Source organism: Gobio gobio (genome assembly GCF_949357685.1).
Source record: "Gobio gobio genome assembly, chromosome: 15".
Taxonomy (NCBI): Eukaryota; Metazoa; Chordata; class Actinopteri; order Cypriniformes; family Gobionidae; genus Gobio; species Gobio gobio.
In genome coordinates, this window is record NC_137108.1 from 31,922,306 (window position 1) to 31,937,430 (window position 15,125).

At 35.5% G+C, this 15,125-nt stretch overlaps 1 protein-coding gene across 1 annotated transcript in view; it reads right to left on the reverse strand.

Moving 5' to 3' along the window:
- The window catches only part of lmna (lamin A), a 28,137-nt gene extending 13,900 nt beyond the window's left edge, over positions 1–14,237 (reverse strand). The window contains exons 1-3 of the mRNA XM_079837113.1: positions 13,812–14,237; positions 13,486–13,611; positions 12,358–12,736 (exon numbers count right to left, since the gene is read on the reverse strand). Coding sequence (XP_079693239.1) covers positions 12,358–12,704 — 347 coding nt within the window. The 5' untranslated portion in view covers positions 12,705–12,736; positions 13,486–13,611; positions 13,812–14,237. The remainder of the gene's footprint in view (positions 1–12,357; positions 12,737–13,485; positions 13,612–13,811) is intronic.
- Positions 14,238–15,125: the final 888 nt, after the last annotated feature.

Genomic DNA, 15,125 nt, shown 5'->3' on the forward strand with positions numbered 1-15,125 from the left:
ATATATATATATATATATATAAAATGCAAATTAAATTATTAAATTATATCTGTATTGTTATCTCATTTTTGACCAAAGTGGCTTTTAGAGGCTTTTGCATCTGAACTCTTCATATTATATATATATATATATATATATATAATTTGTTTGTATATTTTATCTATCTTTCCCCATTGTGAAATTGTTTTTTAAAATGTTTTAAGCATACTTTTTTTTAAACATAATTAATATTTTTTGAAGCATACATTATATCTTGAATTAAAGAAAATAATTACACAAAACAGACAAAAACATTGATTAAGAAAATTACATCTAGCTGAGAAGGTGTTCAAAGTCAACAGACATGGTAACATAGCCTCGGGAAAACGATTATTATGAAAATGTGATTCTTCTATACCCTGATGGTAGTTGTGAAGGGTGTGGTCCAACAATCAGACAAGACTTGCAACTGTGACTGAAGCTGAGGACCCAACACAAAGAAAACATTATTCCCGCTCCCTGATTCATTAGCACATGACAAATGCTAAAAGCAATTCCCTCAGAGTGAAATAGCGTTACATGATTTATTTGATCCTTCTGTCTAGTCTGGCACAAATGATCACAGTCTTTAATGTCAGTTCAAATAGAAACAGCCTTTTGTAGGGATTCTTCAGGAATTCTGGGAAGGGACAATCATGGAGGCCTGGATTGCAGCACAGCTAGGCCTCCTTTGCATGGACAAATGTGTGTGTGTGCACTCTTATATCGGAGTTAGGATCACATATAAATGCCTACTTCTAATGTGCAAAATGCATAAATATGCATTTTGTTTCATACTTTGCAAAAGGGAGGATAGGCCGAGGCTCTGCCAGCGTGGCAGCTCTGAGTTTAGGAGCCGCTGATGACTCACTCTCTCCCTTACGCCCGTGGCTCATACACGCCACCAGAACACCAATTACAGTAACCAACTCTCCTCCCTCTTTTTATACAAGCCCATTCGAACATAATCTGCATCGGAGGGTCTCCAGCCTTACAACCTAAACAGTTTTCCACTGATTTTTCCATGGAATAAACATAACAAGATTCCACTGTCATCTCCGGTTCTCCAAATATAACGTTTGCAGCTGCATTAGGTTAAGAACGGGATGGACATCAGCTCAGACTGTGAGTCACATGGCAGTGCCACGTGACAATTCCTTGTCTTTCACAACCACATCGATTTTTTTTACGCAGAATACTACTGGGCAATTTACTGTAAAAAAAAAAAAAAAAAAAAAAGGTCCGGTTATTTTAGTAACACTGCAGAGTTTGTATGTAAAGTATGTCATAAACGTATTCCTTAAAAGTGCAATCCAAGTATAATAAGTAGTATTTGACTGCTAAAAACATTAAAAAAGAAAGAAAATTATTAAGCTGATATGAAACTTTTTTGATTAAAAATACAATTAATTTCTTGTAAAGTGTAAAATGTTTTTTTTTTTTTTTATGTAACAAATCAGTGCATCTTTAACATCAGTTAGCCCCATTCATACTGTTAAGAAGAATCAAAAATGTTAATATGGCTTTGTTTACAAATGGTCGCTAAGGTAAATTTGTCTTTTAGCAACGGTTTGGTGTCTCTGTGTTGCTTTATATGGAAGCATCTCTGCACACAAGCAAACTCTGAATTCTCAACAAATCACTTGCAAATGAAAAACATGTTTGATCTCTAGTTTAGAGTCTGTGGATGGGGATTACATAAGTGACCGAATGAGTCAGTCAGTCCAAAGCCTTTCCAGATCCAACCACAACCAAATGAAGCAGCACTGCATGTGCATTCGGGATGAAGTGTAGCGTGTGTCCGCATCTTACGTTTGACATTTTAAGAACAAAAGGATTGTAATGAGGGGCTGAAAATGCCATCAAAAGTGGGTGTGTGTCTACCCAAATATGTATGCGTGTCTAGGCGAGTATGCAAAAAACTAATTATATGCCCATTATTTTAAAATGAATTATAATTTATGACTTAAAGCTCTTCAAACACATACATACACACACTCCAGTGTAGCATGGAGAAGCTCTTTAGGTTAAAAATCCTTTGTTCATGACAATCATCACAACTAAATCTACTCAGACCAATGTAGAAGCTTCAACATCCCTCCAAAAATCAGGAGGTTTTCTTATTCAAATCACCTCTTTGAAAGGATTTAAATAAGCTGGACACATATGGCTGAATGGATGGAGATCCGGATCCTGACTGAGAATCATTCTCATAAATTAATGTAATTATAAACAAACACACAGCGGGGCGGAAACGAGCTGTGCTAATTGTCATGACAATGGAAAGCCACATGTTGCGGCTTCACTGAAAGAGAGAGGCAAGTCACAAAACTAGATCGCTTCCAGCATAATCATCAAAGCTGTGTACAATGAAAACATGCTTGCTTCAGGATCCCAATTGGCATTTTACACATTAAGCAAACACTTTTATTCAAAGCTTATCGTGTATTTGCCAAGTATGTGTGTTCCCTGGGAATCAACCCCATAACCATGTTCTACCAGTTTTTTGTTTTTGTATTGTTTTTCATTTATTTGTAGTCCTGGCAAAGAAACTTTTAATACCAATGGATGTCTGTTGAAAATTATGCATTATTAAATGCATTAGAAATAGCTTCTTAAAGGGGTCATATAATGCAATTTTTGTACAAGTTAATATGATTCTTTAGTGTCTAAATGAAATGTTTGTAATATACTTTAATTAAAATTTTTCATTAATATTGTAAGAAAACACTAATTTTACCTGGTCAAAAACAGCTCTGTTTTCAGCAAGCCATTTCAGTGCATGTGTCTTTAAATGATAATGAGCTTTGCTCACCCCGCCCCTCTGTTCTGTGGGGCGTTTTGACACAACACGCGTGGAGTGTTGCCTTGACAACAGTTGAGGGAAAAAGAATGGCAACGGGAGTCTCTGAGGACACATCTGTGCAACCGTATCAATTTGGATGTAACAGTATTTTGCAGGTATTGTGTTACCATTCATCTTCATGCAGTAATAACTGTTACAACACGATTTTTGTTTTTGTTTTTTGACATTACTTCTTAATCAGTAACAGACACCGTTACAAAACATCTACAAAAGTAAGCTTAGTGTAGTGTTACCACGTTAACTTTATCACCAGCGTACACAGTTTGTAATAGCACAATAACCATAATGCGTTGTTCATTATAAACGTGGGATTATGAATTATATTGAGAACGTTATACATACTGTAGAAAGCATGCCGTAATGTAACTTACCCTGTAAACTTTAGCCGCATTCATCGTGAAGGGTGCAAGCGATTTGCAAAGATTAATATAAAGGTTTATAAAAGGTGCAGCAGGAACACGAATAGTTGGTACTGATCCTTTTTTCAGGAGCAGCTTCTTAGCAAAACCTGCTTTATACTGACCCTCGTTTATAAAGCAGTCTGGTGAGAAATGATTTGCGCAAACATGAAAGCATTGACGTCGATCAGGGTGTGACGTCACACGGTCAGACGGCTCGATTTGAGACAGGGGAAAACATATAAGGAGATTAAAAAAAAAAAAACATTGGATGGATTTTTATCATTATAGGATGGTTGTGTACAGGCACTGCCAACATACATTTCCGTACAATCAACTTGTAAAAGTGCATGTACCATTATATGACCCCTTTAAGAGAAAAACAGTACATTTTTCTTTTTAGAGAGACTACTTTGACTATTACTTTTATTGTCTTAATATTTACAACATAATATTGCTGGACTGGACCATTTTAATGGAATATCCCTAATCTAAAACATTTGAGAACTCCTGCTAACAGCCTTATACTCTAACTAAAAAAGTTAATATGTTTTTTACTAGAATAACATTCATAAATAGTGAATGTTTGAAGGCTTTGTTACATGCCAGAGAAACGATAGTCCAATAGATGTTTTTTTTTAAACATGAAACAAATGTGATGTTAAAAAATCTTCACTGCATTCCCTTATTTACTGTAACAAGAGACAGTAAGGACAGTTGATCTTCAGTGAGGTCAGGGTAGCAGGGAAAGCTGTCCTGCGGCGGTGATCACATCACAAAAAAGTAAAGAACAGAGAGGGAAAGACTCTCAGAAGGAAAGAGATACTCACTGGGAAAGGAGAGAAGGCTCTCTATTCAGATGCATTTGGTGTACTGAACATACAGCTATTCGATCTGTCATGAGCTGTTTGAACACACAGGTGCCTGCTGAAGTTGATATACTGTAGAGATCTTAGAAAGTTAAAATGTAGGAGAAGAACAGCCTAATATAGGAAAATCTCATTTTATTCCTTTTTAGGCAGGACAGCCTTGAACTAAACAATAAAACACTGTAATGCCTGAGCTTTTTCCTCATTATTAACTGTCACCTGAAGAATAACACTCAAAAATATACTTATTAGACGCCATTTTCATGGCAGACACTATTAAACTGAAAATGACATAACCACAGGGGGGTCTATTTTAAACATGACATGTGACTTGTGCAGGAAACTTATTAGAAGCACATGATAACATTGCCATGTGTTTACTCTGATAATGGAAATGGCAGAGGATGAGGAAATATTTCACATTAGCAACTGAAAATTCTTTGCATAAACTTGACAGACCAACAAGATGCAACAACACTACCTTAAAGAAGGTTGTAATTATCATATTTATCAACCGTGGTATTTGCATGATACTATATGTGAACTACATGCAGTGTTGGGAGTAACTTAGATTAGATTAACTGATTACAGTTACATTTATTTTGTAATGAAATTACGTACAGTTACTGAGAATTTTTATTAAATTACAGTTACTTATGAAAATACTAATGATTACAAAGGTCTGTTTTCTGTAAAAAGCTAGGATATGTTGAATAATACAAGAAGCATGATGTCTCCTGCCATTTATAGGCCGTTTAGTAAAGCAATGGTATTCTGATGCTTTTGATTGGCTCTTGTTTGAATTTGCAGCGCACCACGTCTGCCAATTACATCAATCCATATTAGACTACAACCCGTCTGAGAGTTGCCACCATGGCGAGTGATATAAACGTGTTCCAGTACTGGAAAATAGAAAAGTAATCCAAAAGTAATCAGTTACATTACTTTAATAAAATAATTGAAAAGTTACACTACTTATTACATTTTAAATAGGGTAACTTGTAATCTGTAACCTATTACATTTCCAAAGTAACCTTCCCAACACTGAATATACGTGTAGTACTTTTTACCTAATGCATTAAATCATTTAAATGATCAGGAGTGATAATTATGCTTTCTAAGGCAGAATGTTCATAGACAGGCAAAACCCCACAGCACAAATGACCATGTTTGAGAGCTGTTTTTCGTATGGTGAAGTTCCTTTGTTGGATATTCTTAACCAGGCTAATGATATATGCACCAGGTTGGCCAGTCAATGGGGAAAAATACAGAGGGGGTGAGGGAGGGGCAGGAAATGACTCACTGAAGATTTTTTATCATGAAAGCTGCCAAATGTCTTTTCGTTTGCCCTTCAGCTGTAGCTTAAGAATGCAGACCACAAAACCAGTGAGCGTTGAACTGATAAAACAATAATATGAAAATGATTTCATACAAAAAGAGCATTTACAGAAGGTGTATGAGGGCCTGGGGTCAAAGATAGATATCTGAAATAATGATTCAATTGTAAAGGTGTTCCTTTAAATAAGGCACATAATATCCCAGTGTTTTTTTTTTTACATATTTTAAAATATTTTAATGTTTTTTTGTTAAAATGTCATGTTCATCACAAAATTCTGTTAACACATTATTTGAGATGACTGACATTTGTTGGTTTAGGGAAAAAAAGACAAACAAATGACAGAATTCTCCTGTCATGCATGCACGTACACTGTTGGGCATTGTTATCACTAAATAAATTAACTAGTGAGAGTGTGAAAGGTGTGTTTTAAGTCAGAGACCACATGGCCAGAAATGCCTACAACTTAAGAAACACCCATATATAAATTGAAAGGGTGTCCCTCACCTAAAGCCTTAACACTCTATGGAAGTAAAAGTGATATACGATATAATCAGTCATCTAAGACAAAGAGCACGTGAATTGAAGACTAGTTAATGTTTTAGAGTGATAAAACTGATAAAGAATCTTTAAGATCAATGTTCTAATCTTTTTTTAAGGACACACTTCCTTTTCCTTCCACAGAATCTGGAATAATGGAATGACTAAGACTAAGATGATATTACTGCCCCGACTCGAGCCTGAAAAATCATTGTATGAATGGGGGCTCAGGACACACCTGTAAATGCATGCAGAGTCAGAAGATGTGTAACTAAAAAGTGGATTAGAGTTAGTATTAGAGTTAGTCATTTAGACAAATACTGACTCATCACAGAGTCCCTATTCTGGACAGTAACTAAGTACAGGGTTATTGTATTGCCTAAACGAACACTGAGGGGATTTACAGCATTTTAAATTAAAGGTAAGTGATGACGTGCAATTCTTTTAGTATGAATTGAAAGATGCATTTCATCTGCTCAGTTTCCAGCTGTAGTCTTTCAACATTTCAGTCATTCACTCCTACACTGCAGCTGTCAACAGAGTTCAGACAGCAACACACTCAGAGAATACAGTCTTCTGTCTGATAATGCCCAGAGAAGCCAATTGCTGTAACCGCAACAGCAGCCACAAGCACATGTACTCTCACAGCATGTGTGCATACACAACTTCTGCTAGTCAAAGCTGTTATCTGTACCTGCTCCATGACCCGGCATGACTCCCCATTCAAGAACTTGTCTGACCCTTCATTTTTCTAAACAATAACTGATGTCAAAGTACATGCATGATCACTTTAACAACAAGCCCCTTTAAAACAATAGGCACATTTTTAAATAGTCAATTTAAAATGTGTATTTTTTTTTATTGGCAAAGGTTAGCTCATTAACCTATTTACAGAAATATTAGTTATTTAACCCTCTGGTGTTATTCGGTCATTTTAGATAAGAAAAAAAAATGAAATGTTAAAATTCGCTACTTCATCGGAATGGTACATGATTGCGGCATGTTGCGGCAGTCGCTATGTGACCACAAAAAGAAATTGTGGACTTGATTCGAAAAAGCTAAATGGCCTTTAGAACAATTGTCGCACTTGTGTTGTCCGCGGTCAAAAATGGCTGCCATAGGAAATAAAAAAATAATTAGTTAATAGTAGGGCTGGGTATTGTTAGGAATTTGACAATTCGATTCGATTTCGATTCTTGAGGCTTCGATTCGATTCGATTCGATATTGATTTATTAGCTTCGATATCGATTCAATAATAAGTAAATACACAAGTAATGAAGTACCTAAGTATAATTTTAAATAATGTGTGCAGTATTACCAATGTTTAAGTACAAATTGACCCCAGCATGTTTCCTGTCATGGTTTATTTAGCAGAACAAACCGTACAATATTGTACATGTGTTGAATACAAACCACAACTGTAACAAACAGGTGCTTTATTAACACCTCTTAAGTGCATGTAGCTGTAAGTAGTAGACAGTATATTTCTTTCTTCCTATAACTTACATTCAAGTTATAAAAGAAATGTAAACAGAAGCACAAAATGTGCATACTCATAAAAGAAAGTACAACCATAGATATGATAACATTACAAAGTGCTATTTTGTCAACACAATAAATAACACTGAACAGCTGATCAGAGAACCTTTGGCTTATTTACTTATTTACGTCGGCTTTTAACGTTGGCGGTGCAGGCTTGAACGGAGCGCAGCTGCTGTCTGCCATCTTGCTGTTTTTGTAAAGCGCGTCTTGTACAACGCTGAACCGCGCTGAACGCTCTCACTAGAGTGTTACCCACAGCGCCGCCACTGGCCGGTGGGCTGAATCGATTCATAGGATTTGATGAATCGATATTGAATTGAGAAACAAATAATTGCAATGCATTGATGAATCGATATTTTTACCCAGCCCTAGTTAATAGTTTACTGGTAAAATTAATGCAAACACTGACACTTCAAATCAACATTTCAAAAAACTAAATCTAAACCTTGACAAAACTTTGAGAATATCTAAATATATATCCAAATCCACAACTTAAAAAGGGTTATTTCACCCAAAAATGTAAATTCTGTCATTAATTACTCACCCTCGTTCCAAACCCGTAAGACCTTTGTTCATATTCGAAACACAAATTAAGATATTTTTGATGAAATCCGAGAGCTTTTTGACCCCACATAGACTGCAACTTTATTACCACTTTCAAGGTTCAGAAAGATAGTAAAGACACATTAAAATAGTCGATGTGACTCTAGTGGTTCAACCTTAAATATATTATGAAGCAATGAGAAAATAATGACTTTATTCAACAATTTCTTCTCTCTCAGTCTCCTATGATGTTTAAATTGTAAACACAGTGCAGTGCTTCCGGGTTCTAAGTCAGAACGCTGGCTCTGTATTGGCCGACGCTGTTCACGTGAGAACCACGATGCATGCGTGTGATGCTGATGCAGGAGCTGGCCAATACAGAGCCAGCGCTCTGATGTAGAACCAGTTTTAGAGGTTCTTTAGAAATCAAAATGTTACATTATTGGTTCGCCACATCACCATATTGGCTGTATATTTAAAATGGGTATTTTAAAGCACCAGCGTATAAAGAACTATAACATAAAAAGTTATTTGTGGAACTTCTCCTGTGACAATAGAGCTAGGGTTTATAACCCCATTCGTTTTCTAACTGGAACCTTTATGGAGAGTTCTAATTCTAACTAAGTTCTAAGAAAACATCTGCTAAGCACATAAGTGTAATGCAAATCTATTAAACTCACTGGAATATAATAAGGCTACTGTTCTGATATGGGTTTCTTTCTGAGGTGAGGTGTTAAAGTGAGAGTAAACAGTGCTTCCCCCACAGTTACTTAAAGCTCATGAGTCACCACACAGTCCAGTCAGAACCTCTCACACACCCTGGCAAGGCCGCATGGTTGCTGTGGAAACCAAACACTTCCAAACAGCTCAGCTCCAATGAGTGTACGCGTCCATCTGCATTCACCGATTGATGAATGCTTACCGGAACTCACGAGGGCTACTGGAACCCTGGGACTCTCTGAAATAAGATCATCACCTTCTGCCGACTTCCCCCATGAGTATAACCACAAACCTTACGAAATGAATGAATATGACTCATAAACTTTCAACTTGTTTGGCATCATTCAGTGAAGGCACATCATTGGCCTTGATGTCTATTTGTCTTCTAACCACACCCTTAATTGGTCTGAACACACCTCTTGCCTTAAGCCGGGCATTGACTAAGTCTACTACCATAGAGACAGCAAGATAAACAATAGATTATAATAATAACAATCACTGTGACTGGGTGAAAAATGCATTGCTTCTAAATAAACTACATAACCTTTATCAGTGGTATTGAATAGTTGGAAATGGTTTATATGTGGAGTTTGGATATCTTTAAAGTACAGTGATATCAGACAGATCAAGTGCAAAGGACATGCAAGGATGCATGAGAATATTTCGTTTTATTTAGATGATCTTTTCTCTGACATAATGAGATTAGTTATTGCCGAACTATGTTTGAAAATGAATAAAAATCCCCAAAATGTACAACATCTTACATTTAATATTGAAGATGTATACATTACATGTTATGTATAATTTGAGCATTTATTTGAAATATGAAATAAATTATTTATTATTATTATATATCAAATAAATTAATTATTTGAAATAGAATATTTTGTTACTTTATAAAGATTCACTGTTAATTCATTTTATGCATCCTTGCTGAATAAAAGTATAAATTTCTTTCCAAAACAAGAAACTTTGTAACGGTAGTGTATGTTACAAAAGCTTTCTATTTCAGATAAATTCTGTTTTATTTTTTAATTTTCTATTTATCAAAGAATCCTGAAAAAAAATTGCACACAACTGTTTTCAAGATTGATAATAATAATAAATGTTTCTTGAGCAGAAAATACACATATTAGAATGATTTCTGAAGGATCATGTGACACTGACGACTGGAGTAATGATGCTAAAAATTCAGCTTTGCCATCACAGAAATAAATTACATTTTATAATATATTCAAAAAGAAAACAGTTATTTTAAATTGTAATAATATTTCAAAATATTCCTATATGTCCTAAACTTTTGGTACTAAATATTTTCCCTGTAACTTGCACTTTAACCAGTTTGGGTAAGAAAATGTTGATTTTCTGTTTATTACAAGCAAAATTCACAGTAGCACGCCATTGGAAAAATATAGAAAGCCCTAGTTTTAAACAATGGTTACAGGAATTGTCTAACTGTTTGGCTTTGGAAAACTTACATATATTGTTAAGGGAAAACCTGAAAAGTTTTTCAAAGTATGGAATTCTTTTACGGAATTTTTGAAGGAGACCGATCCTAATAGTCTGTTTCCTGTGTAACATGGCTTAACATGCATCAGGTGTAATGATATTAATATACCATTGTATTTAATTTTTGTTTATTTTTTTAGGGGGTTTTTGTGTTTGTTTTTTGTTGTTATTATTATTATATTTTTTTTTTTTGTGTGTGTGTGTGTGTGTGTGTGTGTGTGTGTGTGTGTGTGTTTGTCTCTGTTGGTAATGTTTCAAAATCAATAAAGACAGTGTTAAAAAAATATTTCAAAATATACTTTTTGTGTATTTTTTTATCAAATAAATGCAGCCTTGGTGAGCATAAGAACCTTCTTTTAAAAACATAAAAAAATCTTACCAATCCGAAAACATAAGAGGTGGACAGTAGTGACGTATTTTTATTTTCTACTCAAGTACATTTTTCAAGTATATATTTTATCAAGGTTTTTTTTTTTTGGAAAACTTTTACTTCACTACATTCCAAAGCATAATTTATAATGTCATACTTTTTACTACACTACATTTCATAAATAAAAGTTTGTTTTTTTTACCTTTAATACTTAATTACATTAAAAATATAGTACTTTCTTACTTGTACTGAAGTAAAATTTGTATTACTTTCACTTGAGTAAAAGTATACAATACTACATTTTTAATGTAATTAAATATTAAATGATATTCAATATGAAACATTGTGCAGTAAAAAGTCCAATATCTGTTTTGGAAGGCTGTGAAGTAAACAGTTTCCAAAGAAAAACACTGATAAAGTACATATATTTGAAAACTAAAATTACATGGAAAGTAAAAAATACTTCACTACTGTCCGCCTCAAAACATACATTACAAAGATGTTATCCATTATCTTTATTCACTGTAAAACTTTAAAGCACACAGGAGTGATAAAAAGATGAAATAACTTATCAACAAGAAACCGTCACACTAAACCTGTTGTAAAGGGCGTGGTGACCAATCCAACAGCCATTTCCCAACACCCGCATTCACACCTCACATACCTGACATGCAGCACACTTATACTACACATCGAACCAGAGACGGTGTGTGGTTGTGTCCACCACCATTCAAAAGTTAGTAAAAAAAATTAAAAAAAATTGTTAAACAAGGATACATTAAATCCATTACAAAGCGACAGCAAAGACATGTATGGTAATGTTACAAAAGATTTCTATATTAAAAAAAATTATTTTGATCTTTCTGTTCACTAAAGAATCCTGAAATAATGCATCACGGTTTCCACAAAACTATTAAGCAGCACTATGGTTTTCAACATTAATAATGAAGGATCATGTGACACTGAAGAAGCCTACTCAAAATTCATAAAATATATTAAAATAGCTATTTTAAATAGTAATAATGTTTCACAGTATTTATGTTTTTGCTGTATTTTTGATCAAATAAACAGCTTTAGTGAGACTTTTAAAATCATTGTGTACACTAGAGCATAATACTGTGGATTTGTTTTCTGTTCCATTATTATAATTTAATTCAGTTTAAATTTAATTTAAAAATACATCAAACACAGCATTAGTGACAGGAGCAATAAGCAGATGTTCAGGGGAGAAAATTGGCGTCATGGTTCAGCTAAATTTAGCTGAGGACTAGGCTGAGAGCCCAGGGGTCGACACCATTCTGCTCTTTAGGGTTAAACTTATCTCCTGGATGTGTGAAAGAAATTTCAGAGAGGAAAGCAGGACAAGCCCTCATATTAGCCAGTGTCTGCACCTCTTTTGGTGTCACAGTTTTATCGACTGTAAGCCGCACTGTTCAGAAACTAAACCTGGTGGAATTACAGTAGGTTCCTGGATGGAATGAGTCATGGTAATTGCTACTGCTGTAACTCCAAACTCAGATTTACTCAATGGAATAGCACTGGTTTCCAGGATTAAAGGACTTGCTCAATCAATGAAGGGCGCTTTTAAACTCACACGGATTTGGTATGACATGCATGACGGGTGAACCATAATCTGCACACATACCTGGCCTTCAGCTCCTTGTAGTCCTCGCGCACCTTGCTGAGCTCCAGTTGCAGTCGGGCTCGTTCTTTGGCCACCGAGTCCAAAGTCTTCCTGGCATCCGCCAGCTCGGCCTCGTACGCCGCTTTCATGCCACTCAGCTCCCGACTGATCTCCGTATCAGACTCTGTGATGCGCATACGCAGACCTGCGTTTTCCACCTCCAGAGAGCGCACCTTATCGATGTAGATGGCCAGACGGTCATTCAGGTTGCACAGATCATCTTTCTCCTGCAGCCGAGAGATGCGGGTGGGGGACAGGACGTTGGTCACCCCTCCACGGCTGCTTCGTTTCTGACTTGGAGTCTCCATAGCTGATTGAAACTACTGCTGCTACCCTGAAACTGTACAGGGAGTAGAATAGAATAGAATAGAATAGAATAGAATAGAATAGAATAGAATAGAATAGAATAGAATAGAATAGAATAGAATAGAATAGAATAGAATAGAATAGAATAGAATAGAATAGAAAGAGGGGAGACATATTTCAGAGGTGATTTGTTCAGACATCTCTTACAGTCACAGTATGGCAGTTTGAAACTGATACTGCAATTTATTTATAGTTCAAATTAAAATTCGAATGATTAACTCCATCAATCTCATGTTCCCTCCTTCCCTACCCACCATCCTTCTCCCTCACTTTGTGTCTTACAGTTTACGCCACGCCCAACCTCTGATCACATCTAAATAGGCCTATGTTCAACACAAACTTCCCAGAATAAACATTTACTTCAAATCTCAGCCACATCCCCTCCTGAATAGACTAATCTAAACTCATGAAAACTAAACAACTGCAACTTATCTTGAACAAACTATCCAGACACACTCTTTGACACACTTTAAAGACGACTTGCACAGATATGCATGTCAAAGTCCCATTCACAGGAACTTTGATCACATGTTTGTTTTGGACCATGGAAGTCATTCCAAACATTAAAATGTGCTTAGACAGCACATGTGACACTCCCCCTCATCACAAGTACAGCAGTAACAGGTCTTTTACCGTACAATGCTAAGCTATGGAAAAAACACAACTGAAAAATATATATGAAGCCATTCACAATCTGATAGTCAAATAGCCTGAATCACTGACCTGGTAAAGCTGAGAGAGAGTTTGGGTTGGTGAAGGCTCCTACGGCTGCTGTGTCCCGTTGAAACTCTGCAGAGAGAGTGTCTGTTCTGACTCGCGCTCCTGGCAGAAACTCACGCCTCTTAGGGACTAGAGAGGTGGAGGAGGAGAGCAAGGGAGGGAAGGGGTGGAGCTAGTGAAGTCTGACTCAGTAAGAGCACACAAGGGAATAGAGCTTGCCTTGTACTGTATTTCACATGGTCAAAGAATTGTCTCAGCTTATCATTTTATTATATAATCTGTAACTTGTGAGATAAGCAGTTTGAACTACAGTCAATTAAATCCCTTACTTGATAATGACTAATCCACAGCAAGATAAATTAAATAATTAAAAAAAAATAACAGAATAGAATAGAATAAAACAATGTTTGATCAAGACCCAAGAGAAATAAATTAAACTAAAATATTTGCAAAATACGTTTAAAAACTAAATCAATATTTCTACATAATTAAAGCTAGTCCGAAGAGCTCTGCGAAGAGCTAGTCATCCAAACGCATGAGACATGAGCCAAAGAAAAACATCCCTCATTATTCCTTCCTAGAAATCCAGAATATATCCATTTGTTGTTGCACGAAGCTGTCACAGAAAACAGCCGTGTATTAAAAACTCTGCCTGGTATTTATTTCGGAGGGGTGGACATACGAAAAATGATTTATCCAATCAGGTGTCTTGGTAAAAGGAAAGAGAGTGGATGAGACAAATCCTTTTTGGGAATGAAGAATGTGCTTCGATTCACTTAAAACGACTAACTAGTCACCTCCCATAAACTCCCTGTGGTGCATATTAGAGTTCAGGATCAAACCTGCACATCAGTGTTGTTATTGTACACTAAAATTAAGTTTTTGTTATTAATTTAAATAAACATAAATATTAGATGAAAAACTTAAACAAAAATGAGACATGTTGCCTTGCAACTAACTGAAATATTTTATAAATTTAAGCTTAAATGTTGAAGTTTAAGTATTAAAATTATTCAAAGTAAAACTGAAATAAATATAAATTATAGCTAATATATAAATATATATATTTTTAAATGACAAAAGCAGAAAACAAAATTAAAATTAAAACAGAAAAATATTAATAAAAGCTAATATAAAAAATAAAACAAATAAATAAATAAAAGCCATATTTATTTGAATCACTATGGGCACAAAAACGCTTCTGGAAACAGCACTATGAGGAGAAAGCTAGAAAAAAAAGCAGACACTCCTGGCATAAGCGCATGGGTGGATTTTCCACTGGGAAAAGTCCCCTAGATTCCAGTACCTACAGTCAGACAGCTAGAACACAGACAGTTGTGTAATTCTGCAGGATGAGCCTGTCTGTTCTGCACTTCTTTTCTCCTGTACTCATTTTCTCTGCCATCTTTGTTGCATTGTCACAGACAACCACCACATTCCAATATAATAATGAGATTCCCCAGGGTAAATGTCTCTCCACCCTGAGAGCACGAAAATCTGTGAGAACTGATGAGAGATCATGTCATGATAAGTAGGCCCGGGATTATGGGAAATCTTTAGAATTTGACGCATTTTGATTTTGAGGGAAAACCTGCAGATTTTGTGGAATTCTTTGGTGTTTTAGGGGTTGTAAAAACATGAGT